Source organism: Heteronotia binoei, chromosome 6, assembly GCF_032191835.1.
Source record: "Heteronotia binoei isolate CCM8104 ecotype False Entrance Well chromosome 6, APGP_CSIRO_Hbin_v1, whole genome shotgun sequence".
NCBI lineage: Eukaryota > Metazoa > Chordata > Lepidosauria > Squamata > Gekkonidae > Heteronotia > Heteronotia binoei.
The window spans coordinates 72,152,175-72,173,559 of NC_083228.1; the positions used below are offsets into that span (position 1 = coordinate 72,152,175).

Consider the following 21,385-nt stretch of genomic DNA (forward strand, 5'->3'; position numbering starts at 1 on the left):
ATAGCCCTCCAGAGCATTTTTTTCAGGGGGAATGCGGTGGAACAGAGTTCCAGAACCTCTTTGTAGAAACAAAATTCTAAAAAAAAAAAGTTCATGAGCAGTACCTGTTTCGGCACCTCTTGGCCTTTTTCCTCATTTGCAGCAATCTGTGAAGTAATTGCTACAGCCAACCCACATGCTTGAACTACTCTTATTATGAAAAGTAACAACTCTAACTATTAAAATATTCATGTTAGCAAAATCTTATTTGTCAAATAATAAACAGCAGAAATAAGAGGGAGGCAATAAATACATATTATGACCCACTAACCTTTTGGTCAATGCTGTAGGCCAGAATCCAGTCTTCTTGCATTGGATGGAAGAGCAGACTTTGGATGTAGAAGCTGAGTCGATATTTTTGATAGGTGGCACCTTCATCATTACTGATCAGTATGCTACTTTCAATGTCAGGGTCACTCAAGAGCATTATCTATACAAGAAGGAAAGCACAGTAAAATTTATTTATCTAAATGTTTATCAAAAACATTTATAGATCTGTGCCTTTCTCTCCAGGACCTAAGACTCCTGAAAGCTCATATTGAACTTTAAACCGCCACTGGACTTTTATTTTAGGTAACAAGCATCAAAGAATAAAATTAAAACAGTGAAACATTCAAAAGAGAGTCCTGGGAGTTGTTCTTCAAAGCTAGACTGTTAAAAGCTCTCATCTAGATGAACCAAAAGCCTTTCTACTTTTTTTAAAAAAAATTAAGTCTTAATTCTTGCACCTCCTCTGAAATGCAGAAGGAATGTAGACTGTCAATCCTCTGGGATATTGTTCCATGAAATCAGAGCTGCTCAGAAAAGCCCTCAAAGGGGAAAACATCATTGATATTCGCACAGGGGCTGGAACACTAGAAGATATTGCTGTGTTGACTAGAGCTACTACCTTAGTTCATATCAGAAGAATCCACCCTTAGGGTATGTGGGCACCACTTTGCATTGAAATGGATTCAGAAACTAACAGCTAATGATTGTAAAATAGACATAATGTCAGCCTCTGACAACAAATAGATTATCATATTTTGCTCTAGTTGCAGTTTCTAAATCATTCATTCATTTAGATTTATTTTCCATCCTCCCTGTGAGTGGGGTCAGGTAAATCATAGGTAAATAAATACATATATTAATAAAATATATAAAAATATTGTCTGGGTCAGCCTCCAACCACCCTCATCCTGGCTCCTCACACCTGCAGGCATAATGTGGGCATGAGGCTTCACCGATGCCAGTCCAGGTGGGAGATCTCACACCCTGTACTCCACCTCCAAGGAATGTCTGAGGCCCTCATTGGAGGAAGGGGAAGGGCAAATAGGAGGATCCAAGGGGGAAGAGAAAGGCAGCAACCTCTCCCACCTCAACCCTGTCAACAGCAGTACTGATACAGGCAGGGCTTTTTTTGTAGAAAAAGTCCAGCAGGAACTCATTTGCATATTAGGCTATACCCCCTGCCATCACCATCATTTCACACAAGGCTTTTTGGTAAGAAAAGTCCAGCAGGAACTTATTTGCATATTAGGCCACACCCCTGACACCAAGCCAGCCGGAACTGCATTCCTGTGCACTCCTGCTCAAAAAAAGTCCTGGATACAGGGGCTGCATGGCAGACCAGGGTGCCAGGTCCAGTTGGGTTGCCCACCCCACCCAATGCTGAAGTAATAGGTGGAAGGAGGAGCCAGAGTCCACCACCAAGAATGGATTTTGCACCTGTCCCTCACCTCAGCTACCCAAGAAACGCTAATAGGTCTAGCTAGAGACAATAGGATAGTCCAGTCTCATCCCCCTCCCCCAAGCAGGTTACAGAGATTTGGAAGAACTGAAGACTAGAGAGACTTAAGAAAGGAACACCTGGAGATCTCAGGAAAAGTTTCTTTGCCCCAGACTGACCTGATCAGTGGGTTGGAAATAGGGAGAAGATAAAGCTTCTAAAAGCAAGGAGGAAGGTCCTTTTTGTGCTAAGTCCATCAGAGCAGACAGAACTCTGAACTGAGGTAGGGAGGAGATGGTCACTGTCATGTGCTTGCCTGGACAGCTGAAGGAGACCGCAAGGTAATGGACTCTGTAGAGATCTATAACATTCTAAGCTAAGGAGCCTGTTCTGTATTTAACAACAGATAGGGCATGTATAGAGTTAGGGACAGAGGAATTGCATTTTACCCTTTTCTCTTTTTTTCTTTTTAATCCCTTAGAGCTCCATGGCGCAGAGTGTTAAAAGCTGCAGTACTTAAGTCCTAAACTCTGCTTAGGTGACAATTCTGATCACTGCACCTCAAAAAGGATATTATAGCATTGGAAAAAGTGCAGAAAAGGGCAACTAGAATGATTAAAGGGTTGGAACACTTTCCCTATGCAGAAAGGTTAAAACGCTTGGGGCTCTTTAGCTTGGAGAAACGTTGACTGCGGGGTGACATGATAGAGGTTCACAAGATTATGCATGGGATGGAGAGGGTAGAGAGAGAAGTACTTTTCTCCCTTTCTCACAATACAAAAACTCGTGGGCATTCAATGAAATTGCTGAGCAGTCAGGTTAAAACGGATAAAAGGAAGTACTTCTTCACCCAAAGGGTGATTAACATGTGGAATTCACTGCCACAGGAGGTGGTGGCGGCTACAAGCATAGCCAGCTTCAAGAGGGGATTGGATAAAAATATGGAGCAGAGGTCCATCAGTGGCTATTAGCCACAGTGTATATATATTGGACTGGATGGGCCACTGACCTGATCTAACATGGCTTCTCTTATGTTCTTATGCTCACGACCTGAGTTCGATCCCGGTGGAAGCTGGGTTTTCAGGTAGCCGGCTCAAGGTTGACTCAGCCTTCCATCCTTCCGAGGTCAGTAAAATGAGTACCCAGCTTGCTAGGGGGGAAGTGTAGATGACTGGGGAAGGCAATGGCAAACCACCCCGTAAAAAGTCTTCCGTGAAAACATTGTGAAAGCAACATCACCCCAGAGTCAGAAACAATTGGTGCTTGCACTGGTGTTTTCCTTTCCTTTTAATCCCTTGCTCAATCTGGTGCTGTGCTAAGAGTATGATTGTAAACATTTTCTTTTTAATAAATACTTTATAACTTTGGCTCCTGTTAGTGGCTGTCTGTATTACATAGACTCGGGGTCATTCCATAGAAAAAAGATGTGCCGAAGCTCATCATTTCCATATGCCACACACTCCTTACATCACCAGAAGGTGTACTAAATTATATCAGCTCAGTTTCTACCTTAAAATGCTTCTTGAATTATGATTGTCAGAATAAAACTTTACTCCCATCATACTTTTTAAATAACTTTCTCCTATGTGGCCAAAGTGCCATGATGGTTTCCATCTGTCTTCTGTATATGTTTTGGCTATTTTCCCTTTTTTTGTGGGGAAAAATATTAGAAAGTTTGTTAAATCTTAGAGTTCAGCAACATTCTCACAGTGAGGTAGAACAATGAAGCCCAGAAATAAGTATTGAAGGGGGGGAGAGAGAGAAAAGAGCATAATAAAATTTAGAGGTTCCGGAACTCCGCTCCTGTGAGCTCCTGCCCAGAATGAGGCCTGCATAGACCTCCACCATCTTGGACTTTAAAAAGAGCACCAGGAAGAAGCCACGTAAACTGTCACCATGATGACCAGGTGCTGGGCAGTGGGAGACACAGAGGCAAGGCCTCAGAACTTGGAAGGAAAGCTGGGAGTCCTGACTTTCCCAGTGGGTAATTTCTACAAAGGTCAGGTGGTGGCGGCAGGTTACCGGACAGAGAGAAAAGCCTCTCCGGGTTTTGGAAAACCTTGAAGGGCATGATGGAACAGTGCCTGCAGGCCAGAATAGGCCCATTTTGCCATATAGTCTTGCAACCTCCAGGTGGTGGCTGGAGATCTCCTGGGACTACAACTGATCTCCAGGAGACAGATATCAGGTCACCTGAAGAAAATGGCTGCTTTATAAGCTGGACTCTATGGCATTATATACCCCACTGAAGTCCCTCCCCAAACCCTGCCCTCCTCAGACTTCGCCCTCATGGAGCTGGCAACCCTAACATCCAATGAAACTGAATGGGAAATCTTCAGAATGGAGCAAAAGAAAGTATGGTTTCAGCCTGTGCATTATTTATTTGCAGAATTCATTGCCACAAAATATGGTGATCGTCTCATGTTTAGTTAGCTTTTTAAAGGGATTAGAAGATCTCACTAATAAACCAATGACTGCTCCGTGGAAATTCCAAGGTCAGAGGCTGAATTCTGAATTACTGAATTCTAACTGGACAACAATAATTAAGTGTACATATTGAGTGGACAAAATGTCTACTGCCTGGCTCTGTCCACTTACTGCCAGATCCTGCATATTTAGTCTTTCGAGAGTTGGCATGCCCCATGGGAACAATGGGAAATTCCCACAGACTACAAGGCTGAGCAAGTTTTATGGAAAAGAGTTCTGGGGAACTCCAGACCTTGCTCACTCACTATATTATGACAATATTGTAGTTGATTCTAATGTAAAGTATTTCCCCCACTTTTGCTTTTAGGGTTTTTTCCCTATCAGATCAGCACAGCTATCTGCAATTTTGCTTCACTGCTATGAAACCTTGCTTAACTAGAATTATCACTGTTTCATCATCTCTGGGGCCACCATAACAACAATTCTATAGAAATATAACTTTGCTCCATTCTTTCCTTTGCTTCTCAAAAGTATTCCATTTTATGCTATAAAAGAATAAGGTTTTCACCTCTAATTCCTGTTTGAGAAACTGAACCAGGAGTGTCAAACATGTGGATCGGGGGCCCTGAGGGCTCCTATCAGGTCCCCAAGCAACTCAGTGTTATCTGCTTCCTTCTCTCTCTCTTGCTGCCTTCTGCTTTACAGCTTGCTTTGCCCGGCTTGCTCAATTGCACAGGAGCTACAGAGCAAAGCCTCTATTTTCTTCATTGGCTGAGCAGCACATGAAGCAACAAACATACAAAAGCTCACAATGCCCAGCCATTTCATGTTTTCCCCTGGCTTTAGGCTCAAATCATTGACCATAAGATTTCTGTAATGAATGTAAATAAATAAAAATTTGGTTTGCAGCTTACAAATACACACCTGAACGACACCTGAACAGCATACTCTGGATTGCTACAGCACAGACATTGGCTCCAAATTTTCATGCAATAATACAGAGCAAGAGTGCCATTTATCAGAAACTGTTAAATAAAATATTGCAAGAGTGCTAATCTTTTAAGCATGTTTTAAGTTTTAAAAAATCTGTCTGTGTTCTTTATAAAGTTTATATCTCCACTACCTGGCATTATATTTAATAACACACATGACCCAGCCTGATAAGGTCTCATTTATATCAGATCCGTCCCTCATAACAAATTAGTTTGACACTTCTGAGCTAAAACATCTTTTCAGGATTTTTAAAAAAACCTTCCAATTAAGACCTGTTTTAGTTTCTGGACATATTTATTCATATTGAGGGGATAAGAATGACATCTGTAACATTTGCTCACAACTGCAAAGCAGACAAGAGAATTTAAGACTGCCATAAAGCAAAACACCCCAGAAGAACAGTACTTTCAAAAGAAAAGTTCTCAGGGAATACCAAGATTTTCCATTACAATGGATCTAAAGGTTATCAAGTGAATTATATTAAAGATTAAAAATTTACTCTTGGGCTATTGCTCTGAGATCCCTGGATAAAAACATCAAGAAGCTTAATGTTAGCACATAGCAGATGGATACCCAAATGTGTATAGTGCTGCTTATGTATGTTGCCAGTGTGATCACAAGGAACAACCCCTACAGAATCACAACAGAGCCAGAGATACCCTTTGTACTAAAAAGAAAGCCACACCTGTGGAGTCCGGTACAGATACAAGAAAAGGAATAGTTAGAAAATAAGACATAACATACATAGGGCTTTTGTTTTAGCAGGAATGCACAGGAATGCAGTTCCAGCTGGCTTGGTGGTAGGGATGTGGCCTAATATGCAAATTAGTTCCTGCTTGGCTTTTTCTACAAAAAAAAGGCCCTGTGTGAAACAATGGTGATGTCAGGAGATGTGGCCTAATATGCAAGTGAGTTCCTGCTGCGCTTTTTCTACAAAAGAAGCCCTGAACATACGCATCAAGGGAAATTAAAATCAAAGCAGTCATCCAGGTCAGATCAAAGGGAATGGATCATGTGACGATTTAGGTCAGAGACAAGTTGCAGACTGAGATTAGGTGGCCTATGTAAAACTTCCAGTGCTCTAGCCTGGTTACTCCGTTTCAGTGTTCAGATGTAGTCATTTCTTATGGTTAGACCCCCTCCTTCTGTCAAGGAACTCCAAGGAGCCCAAAGTGGTAAGTATAGGGATGTTTTGACCCCCCTTGAGAAAGTAATGCTGTACAGTCAGAAATGTTTCCATCCACAGAAACATTCCAGTGGATTCAAGTTATGATTTTTTTTTCTTTACTTGTCAGAACAATCCATTTTAGATTAACCTAAAAAGACATCAGCCTTCATTTTGCAACCAAAGCTGGATAATAACCACGTCTTCCTGATCCAGCACTCCTTAATGTCTACTGGCTGTCTCCATATTCCAAACATCTAGGGTGTTTCTAGCTATGTTGATCATTCCCCCATCAGCTGAAACATTTGTAGGGCTAGTCTTAGTTATGCATTCCATATTTCTTCATTCTCCCAATGAGGATGGGGTTGTCCTAAAGGAAGGATATGACAAAGAGAAGAACATACTTTGCGCACATAATTAATTAACAGAGTTCACTTCCTCAAGACTGGTAACAACCTCTAGTTTAGTTGCCTTTAAAAACTGATTAGTAATATGCAGGGAAGAAAGGTTTATCAATAGTTACTAACCATAATGAATAAGTGGCATCCCCATGTTTAGAGGTATATGACACTAGGCTTCCCAATCCCCAGGTCACAGCGGGGGATCACCTGGTTTTACAAATTTCCCCCCGGCCCCCAGCCAGCTAGCCGGCGGGGGAAGCCCCACCCCCACAGCTCTAGATCTCCGGCAGTTTTAGGGAATTGATCCGTGGATATCAGAAGCTCTAGGGGGGCTGTGTTTTGAGGTAGAGGCACCAAATTTTCAGTATAGCATCTAGTGCCTCTTCTCAAAATTCCTCCCAAGTTTCAAAACGATTGGACCAGGGGGTCCAATTCTATGAGCCCCAAAGAAGGGGCCCCATCCTTCATTATTTCCTATGGAAGGAAGGCATCTAAAAAGGTGTGCTGTCCCTTTCAATGCGATGGCCATAACTCCCTTGGAGTTCAATTATGCTTGTCACACCCTTGCTCCTGGCTCTGTCCCCAATGTCTCCTGGCTCCACCCCCAAAGTCTCCTGGCTCCATCCCCAAAGTCCCCAGATATTTCTTGAATTGGACTTGGCAACCCTATATGACACTGAATACTAAACTTTTGGAGAAGAGTATGCCACTGTCAGAAATTTGGCTAGGTGGATATTGTCTAGACCAGTGATGGCTAACCTTTTCAACTTGGTGTGTCGAAAATCGGGAGAAAGTGTAGTCTTCCTCGGGTCGCGTGTCACTTCACCGTGTCATTTCAACCACACTCACCAAATGAGGGGGCCGCAGGAGAACCAGGCACAAAGGATCCAGTGCGCGGTCTGCGGCCTAGGTCAGACTAGGGTTGCCAAGTCCAATTCAAGAAATATCTGGGGGCTTTGGGGGCGGAGCCAGGAGACTTTGGGGGTGGAGCCAGGAGACATTGGGGTGGAGCCAGGAACAAGGGTGTGACAAGCATAATTGAACTCCAAGGGAGTTCTGGCCATCACATTTAAAGGGACAGCACACCTTTTAAAATGCCTTTCTTCCATAGGAAATAATGAAGGATAGGGGCACCATCTTTTGGGGCTCATAGAATTGGACCCCCTGGTCCAATCGTTTTGAAACTTGGGGGGGGTATTTTGGGGAGAGGGGGATCCCCTGCCCCCACCTGGGGATTGGTAACCCTGCAGGAAAAGGTGTATCTTTTTTTCTTCCCGCCTTTTCTCCTCCAGCGCTTGCCAAGGGAAGCCAAGGGGGGCGACCCAATGCTCCCCTCCCCTTGCTCTTTTGCAACCCACACACAGCCCCCATCGCCCACCCCCTTCCTCCTCTTCCAAGCTGAAAAGGGCAGTTTGTCCTTTAAATCTGAAACCCCACCTCCGGCAGGCGGCCATGAGAAAGAGCGAGAGAGCAAAGTGAGAAAGATCATGTTGGTTGCAAAAAAAAAAACCAAGACCGGTGGAGGAGGAGGGGGGGGGGCAGCCCCACAACAGGCCCAAGAGCTACGCCCCCTCGGGCATTGCACCCCACACACACTGCTGCAATGCCATCTCTGCCTCCCCCCACCCAGCCGCTCCGTGCAAACAAACAGAAAAAAACACGCCTGCCTTGCTCCTGCATTTGCAAAGCCCCGGCATTGCAAAGGTGCGACCCGCCGAGGAGGGCACTTCTTTCCCCCCCTGCCTCTTTTTTTGCAATGCTCTTTTTTTTCTTTCTTGCTGTACCCACCTATTTCCTCAGGCCCCGGGGAGGGCGGGAAAAGGGGGTTGCAAAGCTCGGCCCTGTTGCGAGGAGGAGGCGCGTTTGGCTGCCTCTGCTTTGGGTGGGGGACGGGTTGCGCCAGGAGGCTGTCTCCTACCACCCCCAGGTCAAGGCGAGGCGCTGGCAGCGTCGGCCAACCTTCCCTCCCACCCCCAACCTTCCCTCCCACCCCCACCCCCGGCCTGGAGCCGGGGAAAGAGGCGGCGGCGGCACGCTGCGCTGCTGCCGCCTCTTCTCGCCTTCACCTTAGCAGCTGCTGCTCCTCCAAGACGGGCTCAGCAGCCTCCGAAGGACTCGCGGCTCGCCACGCTCCTTGGTTTCCGGTGTGTCAGCCAAATTGCCTCGCGTGTCACCAGTGACACGCGTGTCATAGGTTCGCCATCATGGGTCTAGACAGTGCTCTTTTTATAATCTTACAGGGACTCTGCCATGTTTCCTACAAATTTAGTTGCCTGCTACTGAATGTGGTGTGTGGGAAGTTCTGTCTCTTCTATCCTAATAATTCCAGTTAGCATTAACAACAAAGGGTTTATGTCTGAACAGCAGCCAAGAAAAATTATGTCTTGCTGTTAAACCTTTCCAGTGTATATATTTAATGAGTCTTCACCAATCCAGGATAAATACAATCTGAGGCTTGCAGCCTGCAGCAACGCTGCTAGGCTGCTTTAGCCTGGTTTGCCACCCTGGGAGGATTGAGTTGGTGTTCGCCCGTTTGGGCACACAATGTTGGGGGCGGAGCCTGGCTGTCTTAACAGCTAGACCTTCGCTCTTCCCTATCAGTCCTGCGGACGATCGGCCCTCCCGCCCACCCTGTCTGTTATGTAGGCGGTTGCTGGTTGCCTCATTTGGGGGACTGGGTAGGAATTTTTTACGCCCCAGGTGATTGGCAGTCGCTGAGGTGTGTTTTTTGCCGACCCTACATAGCAGTGCAGTGGATTGTGGATTTGGCTATCGGGAGGTGCTGTTAAATAGGCGGTCACTTTAGTTGGCAGGTTTTTGGGGTTTAGGGCACTATGCGGCTAGAGGAGGACTGTGAAGCATCCCCCTTTTGGGGAATTAGGGGTCTGGCATGATCAACCTTGGCATTTGGTGACCTGGGGTGTGGAGAATGCAGACCGTCATGGAGGCTTGACTAGAGGGTGCCTTCCGTCGAGACGTGCGTCTGGGTTTGGGCCCTCTGGTGCATGCCTCCCTGCTGGGCCTGCCTGGCGGGAGCTGAGTCACACAGCTCTGGCTGCGGGGCTGGGTCTTTCGCCCGCGAATGGTAGGGGAGCGGTCTCGGTGACCTCTAGCCCTGGCCAGGCCGCTGTTTGGGTGGCCTTGCCATTTATTATGATGTTTAATAAAGTGGCCCAATTATTATACCAATGCATTGTGTCCGACTCTTTATTCCGACCTTGGGGGGGAATCTGGCTGTGTTAAAGTAAAAGCTAAGATTACCAACCTCCAACTGGAGCCTGGAGATCTCCTGGTATTACAACAGATCTCCTGACATCACATATTGGTCCCCCTGGAAAATACTATTGTTTTGGAGGGTATTCTCTATGGCACTATGCACTGATGAAGTATTTCCCCTCCCCAAATCCCACCCTCTCCAGGCTCTACCCCCAAAATCTCCAGGAATTTCTCAATCTGGAGCTGGCAACCCTAATCAAAGCTCTGGGTTGCTGTAGTTCTCATTTCTTTCCAGACCTATTCCTATATAAATTCTTTTCATTATGTTGGTCTGTAGCCTAACAAGAAGCCAGGGCCTCAGCTGCACATCTTTGATTCAACTTTTGGTTTTGCAACTTTAGCTAGACAAAACCCTTTGCCAAAGTCTTTGGGTCTGGCCCCAGGAGATGGCGAGGAGAGCTGCACAAATGAGCCAGTAACCACCCAGTCTCTGGGCTGCTGATTCCAAATGTGATGAATAACAGGTGGTTGTTTTACTGAAGCTCAGATCAATTTAATTTTGCAGTAAACTAAAGACTGGAAAGCTGATTCTGAGAAAAAAGAGGGTCACCCCCCCCCCCTTATTGTGATTCCCTTTCTCCCAAGCAAAAAAAAAAGGGGGGGGGGAGGCGAGCTAGACCAAAAAATCTTTTAAATGTGGGATAACGCAGTCTTACATTTGTCAAAGAGTAAAGCTGCCACTTCTTATGGTGCATCTTCAGCAAAGGACCCACCCCCAATAGTGATTTAGATTAATCACTTTTCATTAACAGCCAATAAACAAACACCAGCAAGAATGTGCCTCTGTGCCAATGCCCAGTATTGCCATTTATAATTGCCATAAGGAACACCAGAGTGTTGTCAAATATAATTTATAGGCTTTTAAGATCTAATCATTTTCTATAATATTAGATTAAATGGCAGCCCTTTATTAAAGAGGAAATTATGGTTCACCTTGCAGCTTTCTAGAACATTTTATATATTGTTTTCCGTAGACTGAAGAAAGGTACAGAGTATATTACTGAATGGGGGTGGGTGACTTACAAAACACTGCTGGAACAGAATATGACCTTACTTCCAGCACAGCAGCCCACCTTCAGAAGCTGCCATACGAACAAGGACACAGTCTAGACTCTATACCTTAATGCCACTCCATTGCTGTAGGGAAATCAGCCTTATGATCCTACTGCAACAGGAAATCTCAGCATAAGGTCTGTGGGTTACATGCATTTTCTAAGAATTGTGAAGATCTGTACATCTGTGACAGTGCTCACCCCCCTCTTAGTATCATCCCCCAAACCATATTTGATTTATTCTCGTTTTAATGCATGCTTTTTCATGTATGTTCTTAGACCTCTGAGTGATTAGTTTTGGTATTTTGGATATATGTTGATGCAGTTGTCTCAAATCCATCAATGGCAAACCACTTCTGAATATCTCTTGCCTTGAAACCCCTACAGGATTGCCACAACTCAACTGTGACTTGATGGCCAAAAAAACCCCCCACAACCTCTAACTTTCTGACTACTTCACTGTACTGGCTCTCATTGGAAGTCCATCCCAAAAAGCTCATTAGGTAGTGATGCAGCTGTATGCAAAGCAAGATCAACAGCTATTGCTCTGTCAATGACTTGAGTTCCCTTCCCAGGAGTAACTAGAAGATTTCTTGCTTGAGTATGCATTTTTCTCAGTCAGGCAACTGGTGAAATGCCCAATTAATAAAGGGTGATCTCCAACCTGGAATTGACTCTGCTGATCTTCACACTAAGATATCTTCTCTGATATCCCTTTCTATTTGTATAAAGATTTAGCTTTGAGGCACAGATTTCAAGACCACTGTTTTACCTTTTGATTTTTCACTGAGAATTCAGAGAGTAGAATCAACAAGATGGTTCTATCAGATCATCACCTCTTGGCCACATGTGGTATATCAGCCAAATGTTCTGCCTGCCAGGTGCTTGAAAAACTGTCCAGAGCTGGGGGGGTTTAAAAAACAACAACAACCATCTTCTTGGTAGGTCAAATACAGCCCCTGTGGAAGTGATTGCCACAACTGCCTTAAACCTCCTTTTCTACCCCATGCCTGCTATTCATATTCTGGTACATAAGGCACATAAGGGCAGCCATGCATAGCCTCTGTGAATTGCATACACAAGCTATAAAAATTATATCACCCATTTTTTTCTCCCTCTTAAATGGAGGTTACAGATATAAATGTCTAGGGTTCTCATCTGTCCAGAGCAGTATCTCTGACTGAAGTCCTTTCTGAATGAGAATGAAACAATGAGCCATAAAGGTAGATTTCTATTAATATCACTATTCCATGTGCTTTATTCTTTTTTCCAGCCAAACATAAATTTTGGGTGTAAATGACTTGAGTCCACCTCTTTACATTAGCACTGGCAAGTTTTATAGGTACAATATCTTAGTAAATTAATAAATAAGACAGGTTAGAAATAAATGCTTTTTGTTCCCAAGAATAGATAAAGGGCATTAAACTATTACTTACATAGGGTTGCCAATCCCCAGGTGGGGGCAGGGGATCCCCCGGTTTGGAGGCCCTCGCCCCGCTTCAGGGTCATCAGAAAGCAGGGGGAGGGGAGGGAAATGTCTGCTGGGAACTCTATTATTCCCTATGGAGATTTATTCCCATAGAAAATCATGGAGAATTGATCTGTGGGTATCTGGGGCTCTGGGGGAGCTGGTTTTGGGGTAGAGGCACCAAATTTTCAGTATAGCATCTAGTGCCTCTCCCCAAAATACCCCCCAAGTTTCAAAAAGATTGGACGAGGGGGTGAGCCCCCAAAGAAGGTGCCCCTATCCTTCATTATTTCCTATGGAAGGAAGGAATTGAAAAGGTGTGCCGTCCCTTTAAATGTGATGGCCAGAACTCTCTTTGGAGTTCAATTATGCTTGTCACAGCCTTGATCTTGGCTCCACCCCAATGTCTCCTGGCTCCACCCCAAAGTCCCCAGATATTTCTTGAATTGGACTTGGCAACCCTATACTTACAGCATTCTGTTGATCAGCTTCCTTATATTTCCCAACTTTACCTGGATTTTTTTTAAGGCGACAAGTCACAGAACCAACTTGGTGTTGGAATAAACATTGAGCTAAAGAAGAGTTTTCTATCTGGCAAAACATCAACCATTTAATCATTAAGAAAGCACTGCTGCTACACTTGGAATATTTTAAAATATCCTGAATATTTTATAATATCCTGAAGAGAATGCCAAGAGCTTGCAAATAGACCATGTAGGACTGTTCAGACAGAGCAGCATCATTGGGCTCAATGGTTATTACATCATTCTTCATGATTTCCAGAGCAAGGGTACTCAGTGAAGTAGGATTTGAATTTGCAAGAATCTCCTGGAATACAGACCCAAGAAGACTTCCCTTTGTCCCAGTGCAAATGACATCTTTCCATATTATTTGAGAATGTTACTTGGAACACCTATGTATATACTCCCCCAGAACAAGCTCCCTTTATTCAGAAAGTTAGCGTGTCTGAGAATATTATCCTCCTTTTCTCCTTTGCAAATATTTGGCTGTCATTCCCTCCCCCCCATTTGATTCCTTCATGAATGATACCACACAGAGATCTGGTATGATAAAAGCACAACACTATGTTGATAATTAAATTTAGCTTTATGTTGAAATACATAAGGACAACAACATTCATTTGAAGATAAATATTTCCTGTAGTGGTTCCATGGATTATCTTACCCAATCAGGGATCATCGTAATAACTGAGAAACTCATTAAAGTTTTGGTAGTAATCCCCCAAAAATCACTAATGGGGATCCTTTGTATTCTACCTATGATATTATCTTAGCATTTGCATGCCCTCCTTAAATCCCCCTTTTGCATTGTAACAAAGATAAAACAACTCTGTGTAACCAAACACTTGGAGTACCCTGTTAGCAAGAAGGCTCCAAGGTGGGGGTGGGCAAGCATAATATCCTGAAGAGAATGCCAAGAGCTTGCAAACAGACCATGCAGGACTGAAATCAACTCCTGGTTATAGGTTAGATGCTTTTATTTTCATTTTTGCCTTAAGTTTGAGACTACTGATACAATTAGGTTGGAACTTGTTCCCTTTCCCTTTCACCTGCCTTTTTTCCTGATATCTAAATAATTTCTTAAAAATAACCTGGGATGTTCTTTTTGTTCTGAATTCAGACAGACATCATAAAAGTCTTTTAAACAAGCTACTCAGAATAGCAAAGAAAGAATGATTGTCTCCCATCAAAGGCCTCACAGAGGTCTGAGAGGAGCAGAGCAGCTCTGATAGCTGAGACAGCGGGAGAAATTGCTGAGAATTTCTGAGTTTTGAAGGATTTCATTCTGAGGTTTGGGAGCTGCCTAAAATTCTGAGGTGTGATACCTGGGGAACTGCTCTTTGTTTGCTTGACTGCTCTTTGTTTGGTTGACTGGGCTAAGGGTGAAAGAGATTGAGAGTGATTGCTGCTGATTGCTGAGGAGGGCCTCTGCTCCACCCTCTTTGCATTTTAAGCTGCGCCTTGCCAAAGGCAAGAGCTAAAGGGCTCTTGGCCTGTGGCTCTTCGCCTAGGGGCTCTCTAAGGACCAGGAACCTAGATCCCTGATTTCCTTGTTCTCCCAATAAGGTAAGGTAAGGTAAGGTAAGTTGACCCTCCAGAAGGGGAGCCACTTAAACAAACAGCATTTAAAGAGGACTGTATATTTTAAAATAAATATATATATCATGAAGATAAAATGCCAGCAGGGGGTTGGGGGCTTTCCAGTGTTTTGCACTGAGTGTCACATGTATGACTATCTGCCCAAAGGACAGAAGTCTTGGGTGTGTGCTCGATGCAAGGAGCTCCTGGTCCTCAGGGAACCCTTGAGGCCGAGGTGACTGCCCTGGAGAAGCAGAGACGGTCAGTTAGGCACTTGGGGAAGACTCTCGGGGGCGTATTAGATGAGCCCCGCTCTGAACGTGGCAGCCCCGTTGCTGCCAGAGAGCGTGAGGGTCGAGAGGAAACACGGCACCGTGCTGAGGATAAGGGGAATGCGCCCTCAGAAGGGACCTCTTCTTCGGTTGGTGAGCGGAAATCCTTTCGCGCCAAGGAACCATCCCTGGGCAGGGGGGGAGGGGGGGGTTGGTAGTTGGTGATTCGATCCTTAGGCAAGTAGACAGCTGGGTGGCGAAACCGCGTACTGACCATATGGTGACTTGCCTGCCTGGTGTGAAGGTAGCGGACATTACGCGTGTAGTAGATAGGCTGATAGACAGTGCTGGGGAGGAGCCTGTGGTCGTGGTGCATGTTGGCACCAACGATGTGGGGAAATGCAGTCGTGAGGTCCTGGAGGAAAAATTTAGGCTGCTAGGCGGGAGACTTAAGGCCAGGACCTCCAAGGTAGCCTTTTCGGAAGTGTTACCTGTTCCACGTGCAGGGCAGGAGAGACAGGCACAAATTAGAAGTCTCAATGTGTGGATGAGACGATGGTGTAAGGAGGAAGGGTTTAAGTTTGTTAGGCACTGGGATGCTTTCTGGAACAAGCGGGAGCTGTACAAAAGAGACGGTCTCCACTTGTCCCCGGATGGAACCAGGCTGCTGGTGCTTAAAATTAAAAAGGTGGCAGAGCAGTTTTTAAACTAAATCTTGGGGGAAAACCGACAGGAGATTAAATGTCTCTGGTTCGGGAGGACTTGTCTCAAAGAGATGAAGGGTTAGCTGCTATTTTTCTACCGGTTAATGGACCAGAGTTGTCCACTGTGAAGGTGACAGACAGTATGGACTATCTGCCAGAGTCTCGAGGCGGCAGGAGGAAGGTGGCGGGTCTAGCTTGCCTGGGAAATTATAGATGTTTGTATGCAAATGCTAGAAGTGTTCGAAGTAAAATTGGTGAATTGGAATGTTTAGTGTTGGGAGAAAATATAGACATTGTGGGAATCTCAGAAACTTGGTGGAATGAGGAGAATCAGTGGGACCCGGTGATTCCTGGATATAAGCTATATCGGAAGGATAGGGAGGGAAGGGTTGGAGGTGGGGTGGCTCTGTATGTCAGAGAGGATATATGGTCCAGTAAGACTGAGGTCAGAGAATTAGATTCACTTTTAGAAATGCTTTGGGTTGAAATAGAGGGCCCAAAAGGAAATTTAACTATGGGAGTTTATCGCCCACCAAATCAAAAGAGAGAGGACAATTATAATATGATGGAAGGCTTAAAGAGAGCGGCTAAACGTAAAAACTGTGTCGTAATAGGTGATTTTAACTACCCGCAGATTGATTGGGTCAATATGTTTTCTGGTCGAGAGAAAGAGATTGAGTTTCTTGATGCTCTCACTGACTGTGCTATGGAGCAGATGGTCTCAGAACCTACCAGGGGTGGGGCGATTCTGGATTTGGTCCTAAGTAATGCCCAAGACTTGGTGAGAGATGTAAAAGTGACTGCGCCGCTTGGGAGCAGTGACCATAATGTTATTGATTTCACCGTTTGTATAAATAGGGAGTTATCCAAAAAGACCGCCACAACCACGTTTAACTTTAAAAGGGGTAAATACACTGAGATGAAGAGGCATGTGAGGAAGAAACTGAAAGGAAAGGTACGTACGGTCAAAACCCTTGGGGAAGCTTGGACACTATTTAAAACTATAATCCTAGAAGCTCAGATAAAATACATACCACAAGTTAGGAAAGGCAGAAACAGGCATAGGAAAAGGCCTGCATGGTTAACAAACAAAGTAATGGAAGCTGTAAAAGGTAAGAAGGACTCCTTTAAGCGGTGGAAAACCAGTCCAAGTGAGATTAGTAAAAGGGAACACAGGCTGTGGCAAATCAAATGCAAGACTGTGATCAGGCAGGCAAAAAGGGACTATGAGGAGCATATTGCAAAAAACATAAAGACCAACAATAAAAATTTCTTCAAATATATTAGAAGTAGGAAACCAGCCAGGGAGGCAGTGGGGCCCTTGGATGACCATGGGGTAAAAGGATTACTGAAGGAGGATAGGGAAATGGCTGAGAAGCTAAATGAATTTTTTGCCTCCGTCTTCACTGTGGAAGACGAGAACTTTTTGCCCGCCCCAGAACCACTAATTTTGGAAGAGGTGTTGAAAGACCTGAGTCAGATTGAGGTAACAAAAGAGGAGGTCCTACAACTGATAGACAAATTAAAAACTAATAAGTCACCGGGTCCGGATGGCATACATCCGAGAGTTCTGAAAGAACTCAAAGTTGAACTTGTGGATCTTCTAACAAAACTCTGTAATCTTTCATTGAAATCTGCCTCTGTTCCTGAGGACTGGAAGGTAGCAAATGTCACCCCCATCTTTAAAAAGGGTTCCAGAGGAGATCCGGGAAATTACAGGCCAGTCAGTCTGACTTCAATACCGGGAAAGTTGGTAGAAACCATTATCAAGGACAGAATGAGTAGGCACATTGATGAACACGGGTTATTGAGGAAGACTCAGCATGGGTTCTGCAAGGGAAGATCTTGCCTCACTAACCTGTTACATTTCTTTGAAGGGGTGAACAAACACGTGGACAAAGGAGACCCGATAGATGTTGTTTACCTTGACTTCCAGAAAGCTTTTGATAAAGTTCCTCATCAAAGGCTCCTTAGAAAGCTTGAGAGTCATGGAGTAAAAGGACAGGTCCTCTTGTGGATCAAAAACTGGCTGAGTAGTAGGAAGCAGAGAGTGAGTATAAATGGGCAGTCTTCGCAGTGGAGGACGGTAAGCAGTGGGGTGCCGCAGGGCTCGGTACTGGGTCCCATGCTCTTTAACTTGTTCATAAATGATTTAGAGTTGGAGTGAGCAGTGAAGTGGCCAAGTTTGCGGATGACACTAAATTGTTCAGGGTGGTGAGAACCAGAGAGGATTGTGAGGAACTCCAAAGGGATCTGTTGAGGCTGGGTGAGTGGGCGTCAACATGGCAGATGCGGTTCAATGTGGCCAAGTGCAAAGTAATGCACATTGGGACCAAGAATCCCAGCTACAAATACAAGTTGATGGGGTGTGAACTGGCAGAGACTGACCAAGAGAGAGATCTTGGGGTTGTGGTAGATAACTCACTGAAAATGTCAAGACACTGTGCGTTTGCAATAAAAAAGGCCAACGCCATGCTGGGAATTATTAGGAAGGGAATTGAAAACAAATCAGCCAGTATCATAATGCCCCTGTATAAATTGATGGTGCGGTCTCATTTGGAGTACTGTGTGCAGTTCTGGTCGCCGCACCTCAAAAAGGATATTATAGCATTGGAGAAAGTCCAGAGAAGGGCAACTAGAATGATTAAAGGGCTGGAGCACTTTCCCTATGAAGAAAGGTTGAAACGCTTGGGACTCTTTAGCTTGGAGAAACGTCAACTGCGGGGTGACATGATAGAGGTTTACAAGATAATGCATGGGATGGAGAAAGTAGAGAAAGAGGTACTTTTCTCCCTTTCTCACAATACAAGAACTCGTGGGCATTTGATGAAATTGCTGAGCAGGCAGGTTAAAACGGATAAAAGGAAGTACTTCTTCACCCAAAGGGTGATTAACATGTGGAATTCACTGCCACAGGAGGTGGTGGCGGCCACAAGTATAGCCACCTTCAAGAGGGGTTTAGATAAAAATATGGAGCACAGGTCCATCAGTGGCTATTAGCCACAGTGTGTGTGTATATATAAAAATTTTTGCCACTGTGTGACACAGAGTGTTGGACTGGATGGGCCGTTGTCCTGATCCAACATGGCTTCTCTTATGTTCTTATTCCTGTTCTTTTTTTCCTTTTCCCATCCCACTCCTAGGTCTGAATAGGATGCTTTTCCAGAACATGTCAGCAGGCAATACAGACAACAGGTCTATTATTTATTTAGTGATAATGTTTAGACCACATTTTTTTTTCCTCACCTGGAGGAGGATGGGGTCTCTCCAGTTCCTTTCTCTATTCACTCCCCAATTCAGTTACTCTCCTAGGTTGCCCCACTTAGTACGCAGACAATCGAGGACTCAGTTTAAATAGCATATACTATCAGTTTTCTAAGCCTCACCTTTCTGTACAGTTTTTCTACTCTGAGAACTCACAAATTTCAAATTATTGTTTTTGTGGCTGATGTGGAGATTACAGCACTGCTGACTTCCAAGTAGCATCACTGCTGTATGCAGGGGTCATTTTGTAGAAAAATAGGTGGTGGAGCTCATTCAGGAATTGTTATGCAGCTGCACCTACTATTCAATGGACACCTTCTTCTGAGGTAGAACTCTCAGAAGGAGGAGGCAGAATTCTCGAAAGGTTCAGGAGCTGTGCTCCTATGAGCTCCCACTGAATTCGAGGCCTGGCTGTATAAGAGAATATCTGTGCTTTCCTGAATTCCCCCACCCCCAGCTTATCTGAACCTACCCTCTTCCAACTTCTTGTGACATCTTATTATTACTTGGAAATTAACATTAATAACAGATTTAATTAATAGATATTGCTCCAGATTATCATCTTTCTGGAACATAATGATGTAATCTTACAGGATGAAGTACACTCTTTTCACTTTATATGGGTTTATCAAGAATGTTATAAAAGTATCTCAGCCATACGGCTTTTATACTTTGGCACTCATTTCAAGACAATCCCATAAAATCCATGCAGAACTTATAAAGTGTTAAAGGTGACTTTCAAAGCAGTAATGAAAGAAATAGACAGACACCCAATGAAAATTAAAACAGCAAAGTACAATACAATCAGTCCTCAAGACATCAGCTATGCAACACCACTATAAAAAGATTACAAATAATTTTTACAAGCAAGAAGTCCTTTTAAAAGCAAGAAGGCTTCAGACCAAATATTGCTTCCTATAAGTGCTGGCCAGGTCTGAAGCAACCCTCAGAATTGCTGATAGCACCACTTGGCCTTGGTTTGCTCCCAATGTGCCTAGCTAAATACAATGATCTTCCCCACTCCTTTTGCCAGCACACCAGTATCTTCACAATTAAATATAGCAGGTTCTTCTCTACCCCAACTCTCAGGTGCCTTCCACAGGGATGGGATTTTGTAGTTTCCCAGTTGCTAGTGTGGTTTCAGGTGAAGCACAGCACCACAGTTTTCTGCCCCAATCCCCCAGAAAAGGACACCCCCACCATGGCTTTTTGTAATGTAAAAAAACCTGGCACTAGAATATACTGTAGGGTAAAGCAGGTTTTCTGAATTTCCAACTTTCATGTTAAAAAAGTAAATTTCTAGTGCCTTCCCTTGTGAATATTCCTTTTTCTTTATATTACAAGGGGAAGCAGCTAGAGACTTACGGTACTTTTTAAAAGCAGTGAAGCTGGGAATTCAAAGAATCTCCCATACCTATTTTTACAATGGCATATTGATGTAAAAAGATTCTAGTGATGAATTTAAAAAATAACACACACATACCTCCCCCCCCCCCATGGCAGGGAGAAGAAATGGCTGCTCTGGAGACAGCATCAAGAAAAATGGCTGCTATGTGAACAGAAAAATCCACATTTTCTAGACACACAATAGCTATCCTGGCTTTACTACAATCATTCCCAAATCTTTGGAGCAAAATGAGTTTGAGAATGATCAGAAAAGTGAGGCGGTGTTGTTTTAGAGTAACAAACTCCCGAAAAACAATTCTTTTTGCTGTTTTTTGGGGGTGGGGGTGCTGGAAATAGTCCCTATTTAGGGTCCCATATTGGCTGTCAGTATTCCACCCCTGGAACTTTACTCCAAGCCACTTTATAATATTGCTCTGATGTAAAAGCTCTATGGGGAGAGAAAAAAGGGAAAACTTCCCTACAAAATTAGTGGGAAAGGGAGTAAGATCAGGCAGGAAAGGGAGTGATTTCTGGTAGAGAAATACAGTTGCATAAGAACCAATGACCACAGTATGCGGCAGATGGATTGGAACCTCTGGCAGCCCGCCGCATTGCAGCGTGGCTGCCGGGGAGATTTTCCCCCTTCGGAGGGAAGAGCGGGCAATTTGGCACGCTTTAGGCATGTCTTTAGGGGGCGGGGCTTCTGCGTGCCTTCAGAAGCCTCTGCTCCCTTCTCTGCAGTCCTCCTTCAGTGCTCGGAAAGGGAAGGAGTGTGCTATCACGCTCGTAGCCGGCACCAGGTGGGGTTAGGCCATTGGAGGCCGTTTGTTGTACGGAGTGTGTTGCTGCGTAGGGGCTTGCGGAGCGCGTTGTGGGACCGGTTTCAGGCCAATTTAGCACGGCAGGGCTTCTCTTTTTCTTATTACTGGTGGCCCTCTTTGCATCCTATACAGCATTGTGCTGTACTAAGACCTCCATTCCCCTTATTGTCGGCATTTTTTGGGGGGGGGTGATTGCAGGGGCGCTGTATTTGGATCTCCATTTTCTCCTCATGGTTGGCATTTTTTGGGGGGGGATTGCAGGGGCGCTTTGTTGGGGCGGCGGGGTGCTGCTCGTTTGAAGGCAACATTT

General features: G+C 44.5%; 1 protein-coding gene across 1 annotated transcript in view; it reads right to left on the reverse strand.

The window, feature by feature from the left end:
* The window catches only part of SORCS3 (sortilin related VPS10 domain containing receptor 3), a 900,280-nt gene that overhangs the window by 440,940 nt on the left and 437,955 nt on the right, over nt 1-21,385 (reverse strand). Inside the window, exon 4 of the mRNA XM_060242676.1 lies at nt 311-469. Coding sequence (XP_060098659.1) covers nt 311-469 — 159 coding nt within the window. The remainder of the gene's footprint in view (nt 1-310; nt 470-21,385) is intronic.